Source organism: Coffea eugenioides, chromosome 1 (assembly GCF_003713205.1).
Source record: "Coffea eugenioides isolate CCC68of chromosome 1, Ceug_1.0, whole genome shotgun sequence".
Lineage (NCBI taxonomy): Eukaryota > Viridiplantae > Streptophyta > Magnoliopsida > Gentianales > Rubiaceae > Coffea > Coffea eugenioides.
The window spans coordinates 34,496,376-34,521,895 of record NC_040035.1 but is presented as its reverse complement, the minus strand read 5'-3'; the positions used below and the strand labels follow the sequence as shown (position 1 = coordinate 34,521,895).

General features: G+C 35.9%; 2 protein-coding genes across 2 annotated transcripts; one reads left to right on the top strand and one right to left on the bottom strand.

The window, feature by feature from the left end:
* Nucleotides 1-11,343: 11,343 nt before the first annotated feature.
* On the top strand, nucleotides 11,344-19,186 carry LOC113750090 (uncharacterized protein At2g37660, chloroplastic). The gene is made up of 9 exons (XM_027294026.1): nucleotides 11,344-11,691; nucleotides 12,843-12,955; nucleotides 13,072-13,125; nucleotides 13,239-13,323; nucleotides 13,880-13,985; nucleotides 15,952-16,038; nucleotides 16,152-16,249; nucleotides 17,267-17,376; nucleotides 18,822-19,186. The coding sequence occupies exons 1-9, from the start codon at nucleotides 11,376-11,378 to the stop codon at nucleotides 18,903-18,905; spliced, it is 1,053 nt and encodes a 350-aa protein (XP_027149827.1). The 5' UTR covers nucleotides 11,344-11,375; the 3' UTR covers nucleotides 18,906-19,186.
* A 1,579-nt stretch (nucleotides 19,187-20,765) lies between these two features.
* LOC113748819 (xyloglucan glycosyltransferase 4) lies at nucleotides 20,766-23,578 on the bottom strand. Its single transcript, XM_027292390.1, has 4 exons — nucleotides 22,925-23,578; nucleotides 22,245-22,553; nucleotides 21,763-22,167; nucleotides 20,766-21,659 (listed from the first exon to the last, which is right to left on the bottom strand). The coding sequence occupies exons 1-4, from the start codon at nucleotides 23,570-23,572 to the stop codon at nucleotides 21,018-21,020; spliced, it is 2,004 nt and encodes a 667-aa protein (XP_027148191.1). The 5' UTR covers nucleotides 23,573-23,578; the 3' UTR covers nucleotides 20,766-21,017.
* Nucleotides 23,579-25,520: the final 1,942 nt, after the last annotated feature.

Genomic DNA, 25,520 nt, shown 5'->3' with positions numbered 1-25,520 from the left:
AACGGACCAAGAAGATCCAGCAAGGCACAAGTACCAACTTCCTTGTCGGTTAGGGTCCTTGAGTGTCATTCTTAATTTTTTGGAGCTTTTGTGTCAATTCTTTCTCTAATTCTTATTCTTGAATATATTCTACCACTCCATTCTTAGTGTTCCAATTTTGTTTTTCAAGAAAATCTCCACTCTTATGAACCTCAAATTTTAGCGTGAACTTGTTTTTTAAGCTAAATTTGAGCACCTGAGGAATTCTAAATTCTTTAAGGTCTTGCAAGGGACTGTGAGAAAATTTTGGTGAGCTCATTAGAGTGACCTGAATGACCATATACGAGCGTGAGAGTATACACTTAGGGAGTGAAGAGAAAAAAAAAAGCAAAAGATAAACGTTTCTTTTCCCTTTTCCCTTTTCTTTGCTACTAACCCTTGTAGGTACACTCGAAACTCCATGTCTAGTGGAAACGAAGGAGTATCCCGACCCATGAATTTTGAAAAGATGATGGAGCAAATGAAAAGGCGTTTCCAATGCATGCTAGAACCAATTCAAGATGAATTGCTGCAACTCCAGGCGTCTGGAACACCAAAATCTTTTAAGTCCACGCGAAGGCATAGGGACGTGGAGGAGTCCGATGGTTCCAATCATGATGATGACGACGAGGAACCTCGCTTTCGACCAAGGCAAAGGAACCAGACTGGACCTACCGATGTGTTCAAGGGGATCAAAATGAAAATCCTTGAATTCAAATGACGGTCCGATCCCGAGGCCTTTCTCGAATGGTTATTCAAGATCGAAATGGTCTTTTCTTGCCAAAACTACACCGAGGTGCAAAAGGTGCAGTTGGCAACTATGGAATTCACTGAGTACGCTGTGGTTTGGTAGGATCAAATCAAGAAGTCTAGTAGGAAAAGTGGGCTACCCGAGCTCATTCCATGGCCCGAGTTTCGAGCCATGATGCGCACCCGATTTGTTCCTGGACATTATATTAGGGATTTGTACCACCAATTACAAACCCTAATCCAAGGCAACCGGAGTGTGGATGAGTACCATAAGAAAATGGAGATCCTGATGCTCAGAGCGGATGTACAAGATGATCCCGAGACCACCATGGCAAGATTCTTGAACGGGTTAAGACTCGATATTATTGAACGAGTGGAACTTCAACACTATATGGAGTTGCATGAGCTTGTTGACAAGGTCATTAAGGTCAAGCAAAGACTCAAGAGGAGGGGTACTACTTGATCGAATTTCGGCAATACCACCTAGTCTACCAACCGTCCATTCCAACCACGGAATGATTCTCGACCTTTGCCAAATGCTCCTACACCAAAGCCGAGATTCGAGGAAGATAAGGTGGGCAATTCTAATGTTGGGAAACCACCCTCTTCTATTCTAAAATTTGAGGAACCTAAAGCTCAAACTAGAGCTTGTGATACTCGATGCTTCAAATGCCAAGGTAGAAGCCATAATACTAGTCAATGTCCCAATCAAAGGACTATGATTATGATGCAAAATGGCGAGATCGTGAGTGAGGACGAAACCGAGTACGAAGGCATGCCCCCTCTTGAAGGAGGTAGTGATGGTGAGTCACCAAATGAAGAGGAATTTAGTGCACCCGAGGGTCACTTTGGGACAACATTGGTTGCAAGAAGAGCATTACCTGCACGTGTTAAGGAGGAAGAGCTTCAATGAGAGAATATCTTCTACACCAGGTGCTTCGTCAACCGGGCACTTTGTAGTGTGATTATTGATAGTGGGAGCTACACAAATATAGCTAATTCACTCATGGTGGACAACTTGAAACTGCCTACAAGGGATCACCCGTGACCCTACAAACTCCAATGGCTCAACAATTCTGGGGAGGTTCGAGTAACCAAACAGGTTCTTATACCCTTCCAAATTCATAAATATTCTGATGATGTGTTATGTGATATAGTTCCTATGCAGACTAGTCACATTATACTAGGTAGGCCGCGGCAGTTTGACAGGCAGGTAATTTTTGATGGTGTGACTAACAAGTATAGCTTCTTGTACAATAGTAAAAAAGTCATCCTAGCTCCCCTCTCCCCAAAACAAGTGCATGAAAACCAATTGAAATTGCAACAGGAGTATGAGAAATATTGTGCAAAAAAGAAAGAAAATGTGAGCGCCAAGGCAAAAAAAAAGAGGAAAAAGGCTATAGATAGCTCGGCAAATGAGGTAAAATCAGAGGAAAAACAAATGCTCCTGATAAAAGCCAAGAAGATGAGGAAATTAATAAGAGATGAGCAACCACTTCTTATGCTTGTTAGCAAAGAAGTAGCTCTGAATGTGCATGAATTTGATACTAACATCCCTCTTGAGGTTATGTCTCTTTTGCAGGAGTATGCTGATATTTTTCCCGAGAACGTGCCAAATGGATTGCCACCGCTTAGAGGCATTGAGCATCAAATAGACTTCGTCCCTGGAGCTTCATTGCCAAATCAACCAACTTACAAGAGCAACCCGGAGGAGACCAAGGAGTTGCAAAGGCAAGTGGATGAGTTGCTTGGCAAAGGATGGGCACATGAGAGTTTAATCCTGTGTGCTGTTCCAGTCATTTTGGTGCCCAAGAAAGATGATACGTGGAAAATGTGCACCGATTGTAGAGCTGTAAATGCCATTACGGTAAAGTATCGCCACCCTATATCTCGATTAGATGATATGTTTGATGAGTTATATGGGGCTGTGTTCTTTACCAAAATTGACCTTAAGAGTGGGTACCATCAAATTAGGATTAAAGAGAGGGACGAATGGAAAACTGTCTTCAAAACTAAGTATGGATTGTATGAATGGTTAGTGATGCCTTTTGGACTAACTAATGCACCTAGTACTTTCATGAGATTAATGAATCATGTGCTGCGTCCATTCTTAGGAAAATTTGTGATAGTTTACTTTGATGATATCCTAATTTATAGTAAGTCTTATGATGAACACCTTGAGCATATTAGGGTTATTATGGATGTACTTCGATGAGAGAAGCTTTATGTCAATCTCAAGAAGTGCAATTTTTGCACTAATGAGCTTGTATTTCTAGGGTTTGTTATAAGTGTGCAGGGAATGAAGGTGGATGATCAAAAGGTGAAAACTATTCAAGAGTGGCCAACACCGAGGTCTGTGGACGATGTTCGAAACTTCCTTGGACTTGCGGGTTTCTATAGGAGATTCGTGAGGGACTGTAGCACTATCGCCGCACCTTTGACCGAATTGATTAAGAAGAATGAAAAGGTATTTTGCGCTTTGAAGCACAAACTCACACATGCACCTGTACTTGCCTTACCTGATTTTTCTAAAACATTTGAAATTGATTGTGATGCTTCAGGTATTGGAGTTGGAGCTGTATTGAACCAAGGTGGAAAGCCTATTGCCTACTTTAGTGAGAAATTCAATGGGGCTGCACTGAATTACTCAACTTATAATACAGAGTTGTATGCCCTCATTCGAGCACTACAAGTGTGGCAGCATTATTTAAAACCTAAGAAATTCATGATACACACTGATCATGAGTCCCTTAAGTATCTTAAGACCCAACACAACTTGAGCAAGAAGCATGCACGATAGATTGCATTCGTGGAGTCCTTTCCGTACGTTATTAAGTACAAGGCTGGTAAGTCCAATGTGATCGCGGATGCACTCTCTAATCACTTTTTTAGATGCTAAGTTGTTGGGATTTGAGCTAATTCAAGAGCTCTATGCTCAAGATAGTGACTTCGGTGAGCTGTACATTTCTTGCAAACACACCGAGCAAGGTAAGTTCTTCATTTCTGATGGTTACTTATTTTGTGCCAATCGATTTTGCATCCCTCATGGATCAATCCGTGAGTTTTTAGTAAGAGAATCCCATTCGGGTGGACTTATGAGACACTTTGGGGTTGATAAAACTCTTGTCATGCTGCAGGAACACTTCTACTGGCCGCACATGAGGAAAGATGTTGCACGGGTGGTGGAGCGCTACTTAGCGTGTCAGAAAGCTAAATCTTAGGTACGCCTTTTTGGCCTTTACACCCCATTACCTATTTCTAGTACACCATGGGTTGATATTTCTATGAATTTTATACTTGGTTTGCTTAGGTTTAAATATGACCATAACTCTATCTATGTGGTAGTCGATAGATTTTCTAAAATAGCACACTTCATTGCTTGTCATAAAACGGATGATGCATCTCACATTGCCAACTTGTTCTTTAAAGAGATTGTGAGCTTGCATGGCGTATCTAGAACCATTGTATCTGATAGAGATGTCAAATTCCTAAACTATTTTTGGAAGACACTCTGGTCTAAACTAGGCGCCAAATTGCTTTTCTCTACCGCTAGTCACCCTCAAACTAATGGTCAAACCGAACTAGTGAACATTAGGTACCTTGTTGCGTGCCATCATAAAAAAGAACTTGAAATCTTGGGAAGAGTGTTTATCTCATGTTGAGTTTGCTTATAATAGAGCTGTCCATTCTGCTATTGGTTTCTCTCCATTTGAATGTGTTTATGGTTTTAATCCGCTAACACCTCTGGATCTAGTGTCATTACCTACTAATGAGCGCGCACACTTGGATGGTAAGAAACGTGCAGATTTTGTTAAGCAACTTCATGAGAAAGTCAAGACCAACATTGAGAGGAGAACTGCTCAATATGTCAAGCAAGCTAACAAAGGTCGCCAAAAGCTGACTTTTGAACCTGGCGATTGGGTGTGGCTGCACATGTGCAAAGAACGTTTTCCCGCTTAAAGACGAAATAAACTACAACCACGGGGTGATGGAACTTTTCAAGTGTTGGAGCGCATCAATGACAATGCTTACAAACTTGATCTTCGTGGTAAGTATGGAGTTAGTGTTACGTTTAATGTTTCTGATTTAGCTCCTTTTGATGCAGATGATGCTTTTGATTTGAGGGCAAATCCTGCTCAAGAGGAGGGGAATGATAGCATCATGGTACGTGGGCACACTAACGGTGGCACGAGTGGTCGAGGGGCTAAGGGGTGCGTGCAAGTTCCAAACGGACCCATCACTAGGGTCCACGCAAGGAGACTTCGTGAGCAACTCAATGTACTTATGTAGGCCTTACACAAGTCCTTTGAGGGATTCGTACACTCTGGTGAAGGTGATCGAGGTCCGGTATTGCGTATTGAAACGGCACCGTAGGTTTAGGGTTTTGCCAAACTCTAGCTTCCCATTTTAGTAGTTTCCTTTAATTACGTGTTAGTTTGATTAGTTTGAATAATTGGCTAAGTGCATGTTGCACATAGAATCGCCAAGGGTAGGATTGTCATTTTATTCGTCATTATATGTGAAGGTCGGCTCCTAGAAAGGAAAGCCCACACGAAACCCGATTTGTCGAGGATTGAGGGGGTAGCTTTCTTTTCTGTTTTCTAAACTTGTTAGGGCCATACCAGTCGCACCTTTAGTTTCTATTCCTTATTAGATTAGGTCTTGCTTGTATCCTATATAAGAAGCCATATTACATCAATAAAGGGGTAGACATTTTTATCAAAAAAACGATTGTGAGAACTTTCTCCCTAGCTTTCGAGCAATCCTTGAACAACTTAGAGTTATACTCTAGTGTTCTTGTTTGGCTTATCAATTGAAGAACCACACTTGGATTGTGGCGCCTTCTACACTTGCCTGAGGTTCGCTAATTCGTTTGATTACGGGTTAAGATAATATCACAAGTTCATAGTCACGGGGATTAGAGGGGTCGTAGGGTTTCCGCTGCTAACTTCGTTGTTTGTCGATCACAAATCCAACAACCGATCTTGGGTCACGAATCTTCTCACCAACGAGATTCGTATCACCTAACAAATCTGACAATCGATAATCAAAATAGCAAATTCAGGTTATAAATGATAGTCAATACATCAAAAACGTTATCTTCATTAAATAATTAACTCAAAATTGAATTTAAAATCAATAAATCACAATGAATAACTCAAAACCATAATTGAAATAGATGGCAGACGACATACGAACCCATTTTTCTTCAATAGTTTGCAGTAAATCTTCACTTCCTCTTGTTTTCCTTCAATTTTGTTGTTTGATTGAGTTAACAATAAAAAATTTGGCTAATATATCTTTCTTTCTCTCTATCACTTAGGGTTTGGTATCTTCTCTCTCTCTCTCTCTCTCTCTCTCTCTCTCTCTCCCTCTCGCCCTCTTTTCGTTTGTTTTGAGCGAATGAAATTGATGAATCTCTTGAACTATTTTTTGCTTATATTATTAGGGCATTTCTATTATTTCACTTAGAACTATTTGTTTTAACTATTTCTATTGATGTTTCAAATTAATTCAAACCAATGAGGTACATGCATATGATTTCAAACCACAAGAGACTTTTCTATAAGATAACTAAACCACAAGGGTTTTTTTTTTTTAACCCTTACGTAGGTGACCAAACTTTAAGGGGATTAGTGCCTTTAAGGCTTTAAGTTTTACCCTAAAACAAAGGATTAGGCACTATACCCACCCCGGCTTTACTCCTAATTGCACTTTATCCAATCTATGCCCCTATTGGCGTAGTTGATGTTTTAGGATAAAAATACTATTGCTATATTATTTTCATACTTTTATTTTCTTCATGTTAATACTATTCAATTCTCCATTTTTTAATTTCTCTAAAGTTATAGCCATTGTATAAAATAATCAATCTTCTTTTTTTTTTATTTCCCAAAATTTCCCCACACTAACTACTAATTCAAGTCAAATGTATCGTTTATTGCATATAAACTACTTATGTGATGTATTATTGTAACCTGACTGATAGGCAGAGTAAAAAAAAAAAAAAGGGTTTTTAGATGCACAAAGGTGAATTATTTCCTAAAGGTGAATTAATTAGATGCACAAAAAAATAATCATATAAATATACGTAAAGATGACAACAAGTTTGTTAGGGAGAAATATTGGAGAAAATTCACCAAAAAGGTCCAACATATAAGTTAGGAATCTAATATTGACATAAAAAGTTTAAACTATTAGGTTTCAGATTCTTCATGAATATAACAATCTCCTCCTTCATAAGTAACCCCTTATATTGAATCCAAATTTCTAAACTCTTTTCTAAGCTCACTCTAATATCCAATGCAAGCCCATTTTAACACTCAAGATCACATTTTCTCTAACTCATGAATCCACTTTTCTTCAACATCTAAACAGAATTTCAAAACTCTATCAATGATTGGCTCTTGGTTTAATACCAACTAGACCCTCTATCAAACCCTAATGTACCTAATCAAATACCAACCAAACTTTTTGGCATATTGGTCCAACATCAAGAAGAGAACATTCCAACTGTAAGAAGAGAACATTCACTAGAACATTCACTAGTCCAATTCCTTTGGTCCAACATCACAAAGAAAACATTCACCACCCCATTTCTCAAAAAAATCCACTTGCCACTAATAAAATAGCTTAGAGTCATAAATAGAAACTCTTCCACTTCTTGGCACTTGACACTTTGGTCCAACATGTGGTTCAACACTAGAAACTTCTTGGCACTTTGGTCCAAAACCAAGAAGAGAGCATGTTGTTCTTGGCACTTGGCATTTTGGTCCAATATTTGGTCCAACACTGAACAATGGTTTATCATCAATGTTGAAATGACAAGAAGATTCAAACTGAAAAGTAAAGACTAATACTTAAGCATGAAAATTTGAGTCAACTTAAGATAAACAAATAACATGAAAATTTGATTAACATAAAGCAAAAACTGACACTTAAGCATGCACATACAGTCATAGATGCTAAACGAATAAATCAAGGTCCCTAATTGCAAGATTCCAAGATGAAGTGTTTATACTCCATAAGAATCTAGGCATCAATAAAAATGCATATCATAAATAAAGCACTTAAGGTTCACTTACTAGGTAGATCGCCTACTTTGAGATCCACTTTGAGTGTGTAGAAAAATCGATTGAGGGTCCAGTTGTCTGCTTGATGATTTGCTTTGAGGAGCACTAGAAATTCAGAGATGGGTTGTGATTCTGTGAAGATTTCGAAGACAATTACAAATTTGTAGTACAAAGTGGTGAAAATTGAAGAGAAATTTGGAATTGTTGTAAAGATTAGAAGGAAGAGAAGGAGAGGAAACTAAGAGACATGGCTGAAGGCTGAAGGCTGAAGGCTGAAGGCTGAAGGCTGAAGACTGAGAAATTTGGAAAGTTGATGGATTTAGGGTTAATAACTTAAGGAAATTATATAATGGCCTCTATATTTTCTAATATATATATATAATATACCAGTGGGTCGGATACTCGTAGGTTTTTATTTTTATGTCCCACATTTGTTTCTGAATTTTATAGGTACCTGATCATCATCCATTTCATTAAGAAAAATCATATCAGATATCCTAATTTCTGGAGCGAAGTGGAGTGGATCAGATTGCTCAAGTTTTCGGGTGATAGAATTTTTTCCCCACCCCTACAAATTAGGGATGTAGTAGTCACATTATCTTTAATACATAGCAGTGGGTAGTTACCACTACCTATGAATGAGCTGATATGGCTAATGTGGCATGTGATGATTGGAGACAAAAAACCATTACATGAGTTATAAAGAAAGTGGTCTCATTTGCAATTACCAAAGAAACTGCCACCAGTTCTGGAAGGAGCATTCGGGATATAAATATAAGAAGGGGCATCAGATGAAGGACACATATTCAACTCCATAATAAATGACAAGTCTGATTTTCTTCTTCAATATGTTATCTCTTAGCAAGCTTTCATAGGATTCATAGGGTAGAAATTAGGATTTCGCAAGCTTTCTTAGAATATTTAGGCTAACTTTAGGATTTCAAGTTGTTCATGCAATCGTTTTCCTTTCTATTTCATACTTCTAATCAAATTAATGTTAGGTTCTGTAATTTTTGTCAAGTTGTTATGTATACTTTTTCCTTTCTAAATAATATTTACATTTCCAAGCAACGTCTATGAATTTCCAGCAATTTCCTTTACATTTCATGCCAAGCAATTCATTTGTTTTTATTTGTGAAACAACTTCCATTAGCAACATTCTCTTAATCAGTAGCTTCTGCCATGAACTTTAGTTCTTGTTGACATATTTTAAACCAAACATATTTAGAATTTTAATAATTTTAAAAATTAATTTGTTATTTGGTGACTATATTGAATTTGGTGTCACAGTTGATTTAGGATATAGAGTTGAATCATGTTTGGGTATTATAATTAGAATCAAATATATGATTATGTTCTCTATTTAAGGACTTGGAGTCCTAAGTTTCTAATTGAGAAAATTAGTAGATTGAAATAGAATATTTTGTTTCCTCCCATGCCTTTCCTATTCTATATTATTTGTAAAATTTTAATGTTACTTTTGCTTAAGTGTGGCAACGGGGGCGGGTGCACGCACAGGTGGAAATGGGATGGAATGAGAACGGGGGCAGAGGGAGATTTTCTCCCCCAGCTTTAAAACAGGGTGGGGGGTGAGGCAACATACACCCGCCCTATCCCCCGCATACAAAAAAATTATATATATATATATAAATTTATAGATATATATAATACATATATATACACAATATAATAATTTAGTTATAATCCAATTCTTTATATTTAATAATATAATTAATAGTATAATTGTGAACAAACAATTCTGACTTGGTCCTATTACATTTCAGTCGGATGTTTTAATGTCATTTTCATAATATTGACAGGTTGTTAATCTTCTTTAGTTATTAGAATTTACAACTCGTTGAAGGTTGAAAGTTGAGTATTTGAGCATAGATTTATTGAATATTTTGGGATAGAATAAATGATAAAATTATCCTATAGATGAGTAGATTGTTAAATATGGTAGGTTGATTTCTTTCTCCGCGTTCCCTCCTCTCCCAACCTCGCCCCATTGATATGCTTATTTCTATTGCATAATTTTTTGTACTAATAAGTGGTATCAGAACTCTAAATTCAAGAGTTTGATTTGGAGTTGCTATGGTGTCTAGAAGGTGTGCAAATTTTTTGATAGAGGAGTCTATATCATAAAAGGGTACAGAGGTTGTGGTAAAGTACTCGTATATTGAAGAATTGGATTACAAGAGTTTGTCATGGAGTACTCGCTCGTTGATTGGAATTAGGGAAAAGTGACCCTAATTGGACAAAGGTTTAAAAGGAGGGACTTTGTTGATATTATTGGTGTTGTGCAGTGATCAGGAAAAAAGGTCCTGCCAGATTGTTGATTGTCATAGTGATGTTTGATCAAGTTTGAAACCAGGGAAGCCAAGAAATTCAAGTAGGAAAATTTTTTTTGTAAAGGTACGTAAATTGTTTTGAGTTACCACGAAGAGAGAATTTGTCAATAGTGAAAATTATTCCCATAAAGAAGATTATGAAAGGCATGATTTTTTAGTTGAAAATTATGTGGATTGTTATTTAAGAAAATAGGGTGGTTCTAATTGTAAATGAGTCAATATCGATGACTTTTTTGATCGAGTAGAATTAACAATAAAATTGTATACAGATTGTCCACTTCCACGCGTAAATTTGCAGATGGGTATTATTTGCAAATTGGAGTTGCACTTGAGTTATACTGCTACAAACGTTACAAAAATGATTGAATCTCGCGATGGCATTGGAGATGACAACATCAAGAGTTTGACATTGTTGACATATTTTAAACCAAGAATATTTAAAATTTTAATAGTTTTAAAATTTGATTTGTTATTTGGTAACTATATTAGATTTGGTGTCATGGTTGATTTAGGAAATAGAGTTGAGTTATGTTTTGGTATTATAATTACAATAGAATTTGAGGTTATATTTACCTATTTAAGGACTTGGAGTCCTAAGTTTGTAGTTGAGGGAAATTAGTAGATTGAAGTAGAATATTTTATTTCCTCCCGTGCCTTCCTTGTTCTTTATTATTTGTAAGATTTTAATATTACTTCTGCTGCGTAATTTTTTGTGCTAACAATTCTTGAAGCTTCTCAAGACAAGGCGAACTTGAAGTTTGGTACAGATTGATGCACTTTCATTTTCATCAATATCAGTTCATTCATCGTTTTCCTGATTTCATCGATATAAATCAGGTAACATGCTCACAAACATCATTTCATCGGTAACAATTTATCGACTGTCAAAAATCAGTGCGAATATCTATCATTTGTTGTTAGTAATGATACCAACAAATAAGGTAATAAAATTATAACAATTGTAAAATCAAATATTATTAAATCCTACCATAATATATATATATATATATATATAAAATATTTTATAAGTTAAATCCTATCAAAGAAATAAAGAGATATTTTGCCTTATTCGAGGGTATTCTAGTAATTACAACCCATTTCAAAACATAACCAACACCACAAGATCTCTCGCACCCATTCACTCCCTCCCTCCGTTACTGGTGGCCGTTGCATTTGCTCTTTCATGGCTTCCACTCTTCCCTTCCCTCCAATTTCCTGCAAAATTTTCCCCAACCAATCTCAAAATTTCCCAGTTTTACCTCTTCATCTCCCCTATTCTTCATCTGTGCATAGCCTTTTCAGACTTAAATCATCAGCGAGCTCGTCTAGAAAAGTATCCTCATCATCATCATCACCATCAACGTCATCAGTATCCTCAGTTTCTGATACTCTTGTGGCAGAAGATGTTCTTCAATCTCCGACTCCAGAATCAATCGAAGATTCCCAGAAGAACCCTTCTTCCAAGCTTGTTCTTGTAGCCGGTGGCTCTGGTGGCGTTGGTATACCCTCCTCTTTCTTTGATTTCAATAACATTTGTAACTATTTTGTGCTCAAATTTCTGAATTTCTTGTTACTTTCTTTTTTAGTGTATAATGTTCTGGGTAGAGGCCAAATTCACTGATTAATTTCCATATTGGCTATAAAAAGCTGGAACCTATGCCAATTTTGCCATTTACTTATGATGCTTTTATGCTTGAAAGTAGTTGAAACTACGCATGTCAGAATAAATTAGGACTGAAAGAAGAGCTCAGTACTTAAGGATGTTCTTTTTCTTGAATTTGAATCTGTCGAATTACATTTATTTGCTGTCATATCTAAGCTGTAGAGTTACCTTCTCTAGGCACATTGTCAATAGTTTTCTTTGTAGTCCGAAGTAGTTTTAGAAAATGTATTTTTCATTTGTGGAATGGAAGTTCTTTTCATTAGTTAACGTGATAAAGTGACTCTAGGATGGTTATTTAATAAATAGGCTGAACTAGTGATTGTAAATGGCAGTTGTAATATGACGTATACAAAATATACATTTTCGGGTAGAATAAATAGTGCTGAACTATTGATTGTAAATGGCAGTTGTAATAAGACGCATACAAAATATACATTTTCGGGTAGAATAAATAGTACAATCTCATACACAACTCAGCAAAATTATGCAAAATTATGTTCCTGTTATTTAAAGTGTTGTATTAGCAGCATCTTCTTTTTTTTTACTAATATTCGCTTAAGCTAGTATTAAGCTGATATTGTGATTCTGTTTCAAGCAATTTAAATGGAATTATGCCCTCTTTGATAAATAGTGCAAAATTATGTTCCTGTTATTTAAAGTGTTGTATTAGCAGCATCTTCTTTTTTTTTACTAATATTCGCTTAAGCTAGTATTAAGCTGATATTGTGATTCTGTTTCAAGCAATTTAAATGGAATTATGTATATAAACTGGATTACCACATCATAGAAGTTTAGCTGAGGGTTTGTTAAGAATATCAGATAAAGTTTTGCTATTTTCTGCTTGTATGTTTGCTGTTGTATTATAAAATGGGATGCTTTCAAAAGTATGATCATGAAGTTAGGTGTTAAAATTCTATAACCTTGTTTTCTATTTTGTGGAGATAAGAGTGTGTAATTCTTTCAGACTGGTGGAAACAAAATGTGCAGGGCAGTTGGTTGTGGCATCCTTACTTGGCCGGAACATAAAAGCACGCCTTATTCTTCGAGATCCTGAGAAGGCAACTTCTCTATTTGGTAAACAAGATGAGGCAAAATTGCAGGTTCATTTAGCCCTATCATATGGAACAACATTTTTTTTTTTGTTTTTTAATCACATTTTATTATCTTTGTTTTGTCTTTATGTTTTTTTGTTTAATGATCTTTCTGAACATTATAGATTGTCAGAGGTGACACAAGGAATCCACAGGATCTAGATCCTGCAATATTTGAGGTTTCTGCTTTTATTCTATTTTTTCCCCTCTTGGCAGATTTCAAATATTTTAACACATTATTCTTCTCAAGATACATGTACAAAGCACTAAACTGTGGTTATTTGGTTTCCAGGGTATTACACATGTCATTTGCTGCACAGGTACAACAGCCTTTCCATCAAGGCGCTGGGATGGAGACAATACTCCAGAAAGAGTAGGTCAGACCATAGCTCTGAGATGTCAATTACATTCTCACTTTATTGTGTAGAATGAATCTACCATTTACACTCCTATCAGCATTTCACATTATGGTTGGTGCTATAACAAGTTATCTGAAAAGTTATAATTAAGCAAGATAGTGTGACTACAAATCCAATGATGAACTGATAGCAGACCAATCAGAAGAACTCTAGATCTGAAGAGATAGAATTGATAATATTTCATGGTGAGGTTTTCGCTTCATGTTTCACTTAGCTTGGTTAAATACAGCATCTATACTTTACGATTAACTCTAGCCAAACTAAACTAGAAATAACACTACCGTCATGCCACAGTATTCTTCCGTTGCTGACTTTGCTGCTTATGGTTGAATCCAGTTAGGTCATAGTATTGTTTCATTGTGCTTTGTCTCTTGTATTTGTCCAGGCAATTAAGGGTGCAGGAACCTATAAATATCATCTGGCTCAGGACATGGAATTTATGTCATTTATTGCATTGAACTCCTGGCTTTTCTGATCCTTGACCTATATTGACTGTAGATCATCACATTTGCAGATTGGGAAGGTGTGAGAAATCTTGTTTCAGCATTGCCTCCGTCAGTGAAAAGGATTATTCTTGTTTCATCAATTGGAGTCACTAAATGTAATGAACTTCCTTGGAGGTATGGTACCTATAGTTTAACTAGTACAATGTAGCAAGTGGTTACTGATAATTTGAGCAAAAAACTGTGAGTTAACTTAGCAAAACTTTTGTTGCGATTAAACTGTGAAAGGTTTACTAATTTCAGAAGGAGGACTTTAAGAAGATTTTTTTTACAGATTTTTGCAATTCATCTTCATGTTTCGTATTGAATCAGTATGTTCTGTAGAATTGCATTTAAAGAAGTGTCTTTTTTCCCATCCAATGGTTTAGATTCTATTTATGTTGAATTTCCGTTTAAGTACGAGATATCTCAACTGACTCAAATCTATTTCCAGGCATATTAGGATCATTTTTTATGTCAAATCATCATTTAGAGTTAGGATTGACCAATAAATGGTACTGCTATGTACAGCCTGATATTGCCCAAGTTTATACCAAGATAATAGATATGGATATCAATGAAGTGATTTACCTTTTCATGGACCTCTATTTTGTTACATACAAATGATAGAAGGTTAATGGATTAGACTATTAAAGACCCATTTTTCCACACATCATCATTAGTTCTTTTATATTTAGTCATCGATCATTATATGCTCTATTTGTAAAAAATCTTCCGCAATTTCATTAAATAATTAATCAGTTTTACTTCATGAACATAATCTGATGCTACTGCAAGCAATAGGCCTATTATGTTCAATTATAACATGATGATCATAAAGTACAAGGATTTAATGAAAAAAGAAAAATGAAAATTCACAAGAGCATCTGCACCAGGTTTGTCATGCTTTACATGGGCTTTCTGCTATCTTAGTTTCCTTGTTGATAGGATGTAAAACTGCTTTGCTAGTTTTGTTTTTAGTTCATATCTGTTATAAGGTAAGGCTTAAAGTCGTCCTCTTGTCATGTAACCTCTAATATCCATATTCAAGAAAGTTTAAATGGCTGGGAATCATCTGACAATTGGTAAAGATTCTATAACCGACTTAACATTAACTGGTATACAAGCATTAGTTCAAGGCTTTCAAGAATGTTAGGTGATTACTTACTAAATAGACAGTGGCATCTTGTCTGTGAACAACATGTCTTCCAGCTTAATAGGGGACAACTTGGTTTTTGTTGAGAAGTATACAATTAACAATCAATTTCCTTTTTGCATTTGGAGAGGGTGTCGTACGTTGCTATATTTGTTTTTATTAGCATCTGTAAGGTCCTCCTCCTTTTCAAGCACCTAAATTTCCATCCTCCACATCAATAGCATACAAGCACAAAAGAGACCAGAGTTTCAATTGCTTGGTTGAAGAAGCTGAGGGAAAAAATCAATCTTGTAACTATAGATGGTTCAACAGCTGAGAAAGAAGCATTTTCACAATACTCTTATTGTTGTTGCACAATGGAAAAGCTTGTGCATATCCGACTAGTGTCTTCAGTGGGTAAACTCATATTCACAAGCATAAGCAACTAAGTATATCTATGTATGCTGTTATTTTTTTGCAAACCAAGTATAAGATGCTTGCATATGCTGCTATCGGCTTACCATTTGCAAGAAGGATTTCATACTGGTTTTGTTTTCTAAACTGCAAAAATTCCAAGTTCCACAACAACTGGAAGACAACAAATGATAATGCTTAATCTCCTTTAGAGCAGAAAATTGATAAAATTGAAAAATAAACTTATAAACCTCTAACTTCTCTTTTGATGCTCTATGTGAGACCTGGAAAGCATAAGCTTTTTCTCTCTGGTGAAAAAGCTGGCAGATAGCAAAGTGAAAACTTTTGCTTATTTGGACATGTGCTATTATAATTGGGCCAACTAAATGTGTTTCCAACTTGAAACATTTCTTGCTACAATAATGCATCAATTACATCACTGAAAATCTTGGGCTATCAGATGGTCCGTTTAACAGAATTATTTGATATTTTAGTATATGAACAGGCATGTATTTTCATGTTATCTGATGTATTTCTCATTGTCTGATTCTATAGCATTATGAACCTTTTTGGTGTCTTGAAGTACAAGAAAATGGGGGAGGACTTTGTTCGGAACTCTGGTCTTCCATTCACAATAATCAGGTATGCTATACACATTCGATAATGCACTTGGTACCTGATGACTAATCATTAGCTGTGGACTTTCTTCAGTGTACATGCTAATTACTGTTTTATTGACTCTGTTGTTACATCAGAGCTGGCCGATTGACAGATGGACCATACACATCATATGATCTCAATACTTTACTCCAAGCTACTGCTGGGGAGCGACGTGCTGTGCTTTTAGGTCAAGGTACCTGCTAGATGAAAAATTTTAACAAACATATCTTGATTGTTCTAGCTGGCGCCTGTTTAAAAAAATTGATACATGGGGTTTGTTGCAAATACGGGAAAATTAATTAGTTTTCGTTCCATGTAAGTGCTAAAGTTTTTGGCCAAAAAAAAAAAAGAGTACTCAAGCTTTGTTGTTCTTCAATAATATCATTTCTTCGAATTTACATGGACTCCAAATTGAAAATCAAAGGTGGGGGATATTGTGAAAATAGATCATACTGCATGCCTTCTAAAGTTAGCAATCTTAAGAGCAGGCAGAGAAGCAGGGAGCCATGGTACCAATTCCAATAAAGACAAGAGTACTAATCAAGTTAGTTGGAAGTTGTAATGCAGCAACATATCTGTCATGGGTTGATTTGAAATGTGTCTGCTAAGTTACTGCTAAACAGTATAGAGGGCAGCTAATGGAGGAATAAGTTATCCAAGATGAACAAATGGCTATTCCGAGCAAATCACCACATCAGAAAAAGGAAGAATGTTGAACTTGACATTTGAGCAGTTTAGCACTTCTTGCCATCTTCAAATGTCCTTCATTAGATTTTTTTTCCAATATTTATGACTGGGAAGAAAAGGAGCAGCATATGACAGGATATAAAACATGGTTATTATTTATTACAGGAGTAATCAGTGACAATTACTTTGTTGCAATTATTTTGTGTAACAAAATGAGTAAGTTGGATCGCTGAAGCAGCTACATGATTTTGAATTCACCATAGAAAGCTGTTCCATAGAAAGCTGTTATCTGCAACACACCATCAGTCACATAGGGGATTCTACCTTATGCATGATTTCTATCAATCTCAGAAGATAACATTGCTGTCATGTCCATTTTTCCCTGTTTCTGTCTGAGTTTAGTTCATCTATGATGCTTACATGCTTCAGTGCACCCATGATGGTGCTTGTCTTAATGCTTGAGCAAAGCTCTATTGATCTCATGTTTTCCATTTTTTTTTCAAAAAAAAAAAATGGATTCAAGGTGATAAACTTGTTGGGGAGGTCAGCAGGCTTGTGGTTGCTGAAGCTTGTTTACAGGCATTGGACATAGATTTAACAGAAGGTCAAATATATGAAATCAATTCAATCAAGGTAACTCCTTTCAGATGCTAAGCATGTAATTAGTGATTGAATTACTTTCAAATTCTTAATATATGTATGATGTTATCTGGAAATTACCGAACATATTTGATTCATGTTCTTTGGAATGAGAACAAAACGGGTAGCATACTGGCTAACCATGATAAAGTATATCTTTGAATCTTTTTTTCTTGGAGATTTTGTGTATGGTATAGTACTAATATATAGCAAACTATCCCATATATTAAACTTGGTATCTGAAGTTGCATATTGGTAGCACTTCTTGAGTTGTACTTGTTATTTGGACAGACATAGACATTGCAGCAGAACCAAATTGCAATTTGATTTTACTGGATAGTTAGGCTTTGAAACTAGAAGTGTTGGTAAGTGCTTCTTGAGATTTACTCTTCTCGAGTTTCCAACAACCTTCAGTAGTGAGGCAAGTCTATCTACCAAAGTAGAAATAAGAATCACAATAATGATGTTGAAGAATTGCTGTCTTAGTTTAAGCTAAGGACCTATAGTTTCAAGTACTCACTTACTATTGTCAACCGCTAAAGAACCCGTATGGCATTCCTCGATGTGGGATTACTGTTAAGTACTTTCAAATATGTATAACCAAATTCTCAGTCAATATTATGATATACACAAGTCATGGAGATACAAATAGAAAGTTATGATGAACATTTATTGTACTTGAAAGAAAATTGAGTTAAACCGACTATCATGCCACCAGAGGAGAATGGGATATGGTTCTTTCCTGGATTAATGTATGTAAATGAAGGTTGGAGCAGGAGGTATTTGAAAGAAATACAGTATGTATGATTTACTTGCCGTAATGTATAAACTTTGTTATAGCACTTTGCAAATAACAGTTCTAGCCAGTCCATGTGCAACTGCGAAATAACCAAGTGGTTCTGTGGCGGAAACCTGCTGATCTACAACTTAAAACCACAGATTGCAGTATTCAACTCCAATCATTGGTCTGTTAATGAATGTCATCATTGTGAATCCTTTTGCTAAAGAAAAAAGTTCTAAATTTGTATAAAATCATGTTATGTGGGAAAATACACAAACTAAAGTTTTAATTGTAAATGAATTGGAAGTCACACGCGAGTTTGACATGGTACTATTAGCAAGTTAGAAATTGATACTGAGGTCATATCTCTATTACCACTATCTTTATGCTAGCAATATGCTTAATGTGTTCAAAACTCTCTGCTTGTCACATTGGACTTGACGACCGTACTAGCATAGGATTTATTTATATGCTTTTTTGTGCATTTGTTAAATGAAGGTATGCAACATTTTGAGTTATTTTTTCATGCTAAGATCATTATTACTTCTTAAGCTTGCTTTCTTTAGAATCTTGAATACCTATACTATTTGTATTTGCAATACCATTGCTTTGATGAAATGTTTGATTCACTTTAACTCAATCTAAATTAAATTTATAGGGTGAAGGACCGGGAAGCGATAGAGAAAAGTGGCAGGAGTTGTTTAAATCCGCCCATACCCAAAGTTTGCAAAAACAGAGCTGACCCTGTTTGAGTACAGACCAGGACACATACTACTGTAATTAGAAATATATACCCTAGGAAGTGCCCATATATGTGAATATATGCATACTCAATGTGATGAGCTTTGTATATCTGCTTGAGAATTAAAGATGTTCATTGCCTTGTCCATCTTTGGAATTAGCATCAACTTGTCTGGTTGAAAGAATCTGATATGATCTACAATTTTCAGAGGATTTTTGCGTGATTATGTTAACATGGGCATTGCCTAATCTTTAATGCAAATCTGCATGATATTATGTGACCATGGTGTTTGCTTGGAGAAGACAGATTGAAGTTTCTTTGCTCTATGCAAGTGTTTTTTTTTTTTTTGGCCCTTTCTTTCCTTTTTCTTTTTTTTATGCCTTTTTTTCGGTGGCGGTGGTGGGCACAAAGCAAAGCAGCATAGAATGTGTAAGTGGGATATATTTTTACTTTAAGCGAGAATCATTAAATAATTTTTCAACAACGCTTAATATAGTGATCTTAGAGTATGGACACTCCTTAGGGTGATTTCGAGTTTTAGTTTTTCCTTTTTTTTTTTTTTTTTTGGAAAGTTGAAGTTAAATTGATAGTATTCTAAATGCAAGGGAAATAATAAATGTTTTGTATCTGCAGTTAGATAATAAATTAGGTGTAACGACTGCCAACAAATTAAGATGCACATTGCCTTATACTAATTGGGTAAATCTTTTACACACTGATAGTGTATATATTAACGGATCTAAATTCATGTCACATATACAAAATTTGATGTTTAAATTCAAATTCAAATGATGTGACATTCATCTAATCTCGTTAGTATGTATACTGACAGTAAAAGAAAGATTAATCCGTACTAATTTTGCCTAATCTAAAAAACTTTTGAAGGCAATTTTTCCCTAAGCCCACTGAAAAGTGACAATAAAATTAGTTATCCTACACAAACCATTACTCAAAGTTGGACCGCTTCTTGGTCTATCATATTAATATTACAAGTATTTACTTTTTCAATTGAATCCTCAGAATTGCTACTGTAATATTGTATGAGAAATGAATGAAACTACCCTCTATTAAGCAAAACTGACTACACCTGTAGTAAAAACTAAAAACACGGATGTCCCTAGCATCAGAATTGAATATTGTCATATTTTATGTGTTTTGATGAACAAGTTGATCAGCTATTGACAACAGCAATCCCATGGCATTTGCAGCGCAGGTCCACCTTTAGCAACATTCGAAATCAAAGATGCTAAAAGGTATACATAGAAAACAAATAAAAGAAGAATTGAGATAAAAAAGGATTCAGGAAAATATATATAAATTTGTGGTAAGACAAAGAAAGACACGAATTTAATAAACCAAAAATATTAAAAAGTATATATAGAAAACAAATAAAAGAAGAATTGACGAAAAAAAGAATATAGGAAAATATGAATCTAGTAATAAGAACCCAAAAAAATTCATGGATAATTTAAGTAATGGATGGAATCAATCTAAACTCATTTTAAAGTGATACGCCCAAATTAGTCCTACAATACGTATGCATAAGCATAGGCCTGAGCCCATAATACATTTGTTATTACTTTTGTTATTTTAGTGTCTAGATTTCTTGTATTAATGTGAGACATTGCACGTGAAATTCCCACCGGCAATTGTAGAGATTCTGAATCTGTTTTGCAATTCCCCACTTTGAATCTGTTCTTCATTTTGTTTTTTGCTGAAGTAACGAAGTATACTTCCATTACTTGGATCCTTGTGTTGTATTGAGATCAAACTTAAAAGTAATCTTAAATGTGCAGTAAATCTGTATAGGCGCCTTTCTGCATTGAAGGGGCAATGAAACTAGCCCCACTTCTGATAAAATTTATATAGAATGATACATTTGTGCTGAGTATATGATTGTTTCCTCCTCGTAATTTTACAATTAAAGTATGAAATTTGTACTATACTACCTCTGGATTCTGGACAGTAGATTATATAGTATGCTAGGATATCCCAGTTCATGGCAATCTAGATAATGCTCAAGAACTGGAAATTTGATCTTTTTCATCTGCAAATCAATCCTGATTGCTCAAGAAAACACACAAAATTGTTTTATGTATTACTCATAACTCCTTAGCTTACTTGTTCTCCAATTAAATCCAGGCCAACCACCAGGAAGGATAAGCCCTGAAACAGCAAGTAATAGAAATGAATTCCATGTGCTGACAGCAGGCTTCTTGCTGATGCTGTGAGTAAAAGAAAAGCAAGGGCAAGTTCCTTCCTGTAGATTCTGTTCCTCTTGTTCTTCATCACCGGCTTCTCCCCTTGCTCCTTTAGCTTTCCGAGCATTTCAAGACCTGATTCCGAAAGCCTTCTCTGAATCTTTTCTTCGTTAAAAGATTTCGCTTCTCTCTCAGCGAGGGCTAATAAATCTGATTCTGATGCTCGGCCTGTCTTCTTGGTGACTACCCATTCATAGGCACTTCCCAGCTGAAATAGGCCGGAGATCATTGCATTAAATTTTGTCACGGACATTGTGTTCTCGAACAGCAGGTAAGGCATCAAAAATGGGAAAGACTTTGGTGCTGGAAGAATATTCAATATAGACAGAACGATGGGGACGTAGCATATAACCCAAGCAGGTAACTCAGCCTCTGGTATGAACATAGTTAATGGAAGTATGATGCAGAATAACGTGAATGAGTAGAAAGGAAGTATCAATTTCCTCAGGAGAAAGAAGAGGAAAATCATGTTGGCTTTCTTCCAGATTGATATCTGCAGGGTAATGCAGAACAATTTGTTTAAGTACTTTTCATTCCACAATTTCAAGAAAGTGATGGAAATTTCAGTGATTAAAATATGAAATCAAGAAATGTACCTTGGAAGTTATGATGGCAGGTAGGCACAATCTAAAGAGCTGCATAGGGCCAGAATGCCAACGATGCTGTTGCTTTCTGTAGGCTTCATAAGATTCAGGCAGCTCGCAGAGCACCCTAACATCATCAAGGTATATGAATTTCCAGCCTTGCAAGTGAGCCCGGACTGCAATATCCATGTCCTCCACTGTTGTCCTTTCGAGCCACCCTCCAGAGTCTTCCAAGGCCTTGATCCTCCAGACACCAGCCGTGCCATTGAATCCGAAGAAGTTCAGAAACACACCATTTACTTGTTGCTCCACCTCAAAATGGAAGCATAAGTTTATATTCTGGAGTCTAGTTAGTAGATTCTCATCCTTGTTCACGAAGGACCATCGAGCCTGGACTAGTCCTACTTCTGGTTTTCCCTAAGAGATTGCATAAATTACTTTAGAGGGAGTAGAAAAGAATTGTATTCCTGATGTGGAGTTCTTTTTTTGGTTACCTTGAAATGAGGAATTGTCTGCTTTAGGAAGTCAGGATTGGGTTGAAAATCAGCATCAAATATGGCAACAAACTCGAAGTCTTTGACATAGTCACAGGCCATTGCTGATTTGAGATTTCCAGCTTTGTAACCTGTTCTAATGAACCGATGCCTGTACACTATGTTAACGCCTTTCTCTTTCCACGACAGCACTTCGGTTCTTATCAATGCCTGTGCAATTTCATCATCAGAATCATCCAAGACTTGAATCAAAAGTCGATCCTTTGGCCAATCTAGCTGGCAGACAGCTGCAATTGATTGTTCGTAGACCTTGAATACAAAGAAAGTGACAGCAAATTATTGTCAATAAGCAAAAAGTGTCTCACAACAAAATGACTTCAATTGGAGATCAAACAGTAGAATTTTGTAAAAAGTAAGGATTCTGTTGAAATGATGGTCATCCAGCTTTCGGCAAATTGTAAGTCTTGAAGAAGCAATAGTTTGAAGTTTGATCCCTTGTGTACAGAGTACAGACAAACAAGGGCATCCAAATTTGAAAAGTTCCTTTTTTCAGTATATTCCGTTTAACTATTTCTGGATCAAGAATCTGATCCACATAAGAGAAAGATGAAAAAAGCACTTCCAAACTAGCAAACAAACAAAAGTGAAAAGGAGGAAATCTGGGCTTTGTTCTTTTTTACCTCCTTCTCATTGCACATGGGAATCTGTACAAGAACCATAGGGAAACTTGAGGCATCCTCGATGTCATATGCTTCTCCTTCTACCACTGGCATCAGCTTCTTGAACTTAATCCAGAACCATCCAAGGCAAAGCACCAGTCGATCCAAAGACTGAATCATGAAAAGTACAATGCAGAACTTGGAAAGCATTACCAGGAAGGGAGCAGCATAATCAACTCTTAAGGACAGCCAGGCCACATAACACCATTGCACAGCACCATGAACCTCCCAAGGACGAATCATACTCAAATTCCATTTCTGAAAATAAGCAATAATCTCAATGACCAAAGCCACCACTGATATTGCAAGAAAGGCCTTCAAAAACTTATACAACCTCCCTCTATACTTGTAATCTTCATCTGTTGCATCTGAATGCGCAATGCGTTTCTTGACTGAAACAAACATTGCCAACAAACCTGTAACTAACCATGGAATACATCCCAGAGCTCTCTGTGCTTTGAGAAACAGAACCCATGTAAACTGCTTAGGACCTGCAACTTTCTGCTTGTCCTGCAATAAAGGTGAATTGGGATCATTGATTTCTACCAGAGCTATTCCATTATTTCCACCAGGCTTCTCAATATTGACCACCACAGAGCTTGGGGCCATTTCCCTCAAATTGTAAAGTCAATCAAAAGAAGAAACCGACCCCTGCAACTCAACTTTGTTAAGCAAGAAATAGGCTGACCTCAAAAACAATTCAGTCTTGAGATTTGTACATTGTACTAGTCACTCCACAACCTTTTATTACAAGGAAGTAGCAGGGGAGGAGACCATAAATATTATCTAATGGACCCTTTTCACTAACTACAGAATCTAAGGAGTATTAATGGTACTATGTAATCTAACAGAAGAGAAACTCACGGAGTTCAAGAACTCAGGTGGCAGTTGTATATCGATTGGAATGAGCTTAGGTTGACTATATTTCAAGTTAAAAGCTCAAAGCCCGAGGGAGGGAGAACATGCTCCTTCACCTCTTGCGGCATTCCAGTTACTATAATAGACAAAGCGGAGAGAGCAATTTGGTGCCTGAGTTGTTAGGCAAGCAAGTAGAAGGTTCGGGCGTATAATAAAATACATGTGAACACAGTCCAAAACGTACAATAATTATAGATACATTGTAGCATTAAAGGCTGTGATTTTAAAATGCATAATATACGGAAATTTGAAATATTAATTATTATGGTCTAAGGCTAGATATTTTAGAAAATCATGCAAGTGTGGATGAAATACTGCAATTCATGGTGATTGTGGAATCAAAACGGTGATTGCAGAGTACAATTGATGATGAGGATAGGTTGATTTTTAATTGGAGGGAAACAAGATTAAATTGTGAATACAAAATTTAAGGCTTTATACTTTTGCATGTTGGTGTTTTAGAGTCTACATTTGTTAATTTTGTTTCTATATTTGCAATATGGTGTATAAAACAATCAAAAGAATAAATCTTATAATATGGACTGTGGAGTATAAAATAAAGATTAATCCTCCGTACAATTCAAATTTTGCATACGTGGTATCCATCCAATCATGATATATATAAAATTAACTCACAAAACAAAGTAATAACTTCCACTGTGATTTAGCTATTCTCCTCAAAATGTAACCCAAAAAAAGTACTGGCGATCTGGAGGATAATACAAAGCAACTGATCAGATGCGATCCCAATTTGTCAAATGGGGAATGTCTCCACTCCAGCCAAAAATATGTAACTAAGAAAAAAAAAAGGGGAATGTACAAATTAATATCAAAATCGCCCTTTTACTTGTCTTTTATCAGAAGAGATCTGGCATTGGCAAATATCACAAGATTCATATGATGAGTTAGTTGCCGATCAAGAAATGAGAACTAAGAACCAGTTCGGAAGCTACTCGTGACAGCAAAATTACAGCTACATTGTTGATTTAAAGGACGATCCATAGTCGATACCTGTCTCCTCTTGAAAATTTTGTCTGCTGACCTGTACACCGTGTGTTGTTGCCATGATTATGGTTGCTAATTGACAGAAATTAAGTGCATGAACATGTAGATTTAACAAAAAGTTGTTCATGAAAAGGTAGATTCTAAATTCGATTTTTTTGTTTCTTTTACAATTAAAAAGTCTATAAGTTAGGTGCAAAACTCTTGGTGGTTGATGAAGCTTGTGCATCAGAGTGCATAATCAGGTAAAAAAGTGGTAACCTATTGGATATAGGAAAAATGGTCAATTTCATCCATAAAATTTTTTCACTAGTGGTTATTTAGTCTTTAACTTTTATTCCTATTCAATTTGATACGTGAACTTATTTTGCAGTTTCAATTAAGGACATTCGTGGCGCCACTATCACCTAAAATCGATGTGACTCCTAATTGATCAACTAAACAGGGGTATTTTGGAAACGTCACTCACAAGATTATAATAAATCAAGTAAATCATATGAAATCACAAAATTAAACTTTAAAAAAGTTGTACCTAGGGATTTTTTTACACAATTTAAAAAGTTTTATATGGTGATTTTTATATAATTTATTTATTTTATTACAGTCTCATAAGTGATATTCTTGTAATATCTCAATT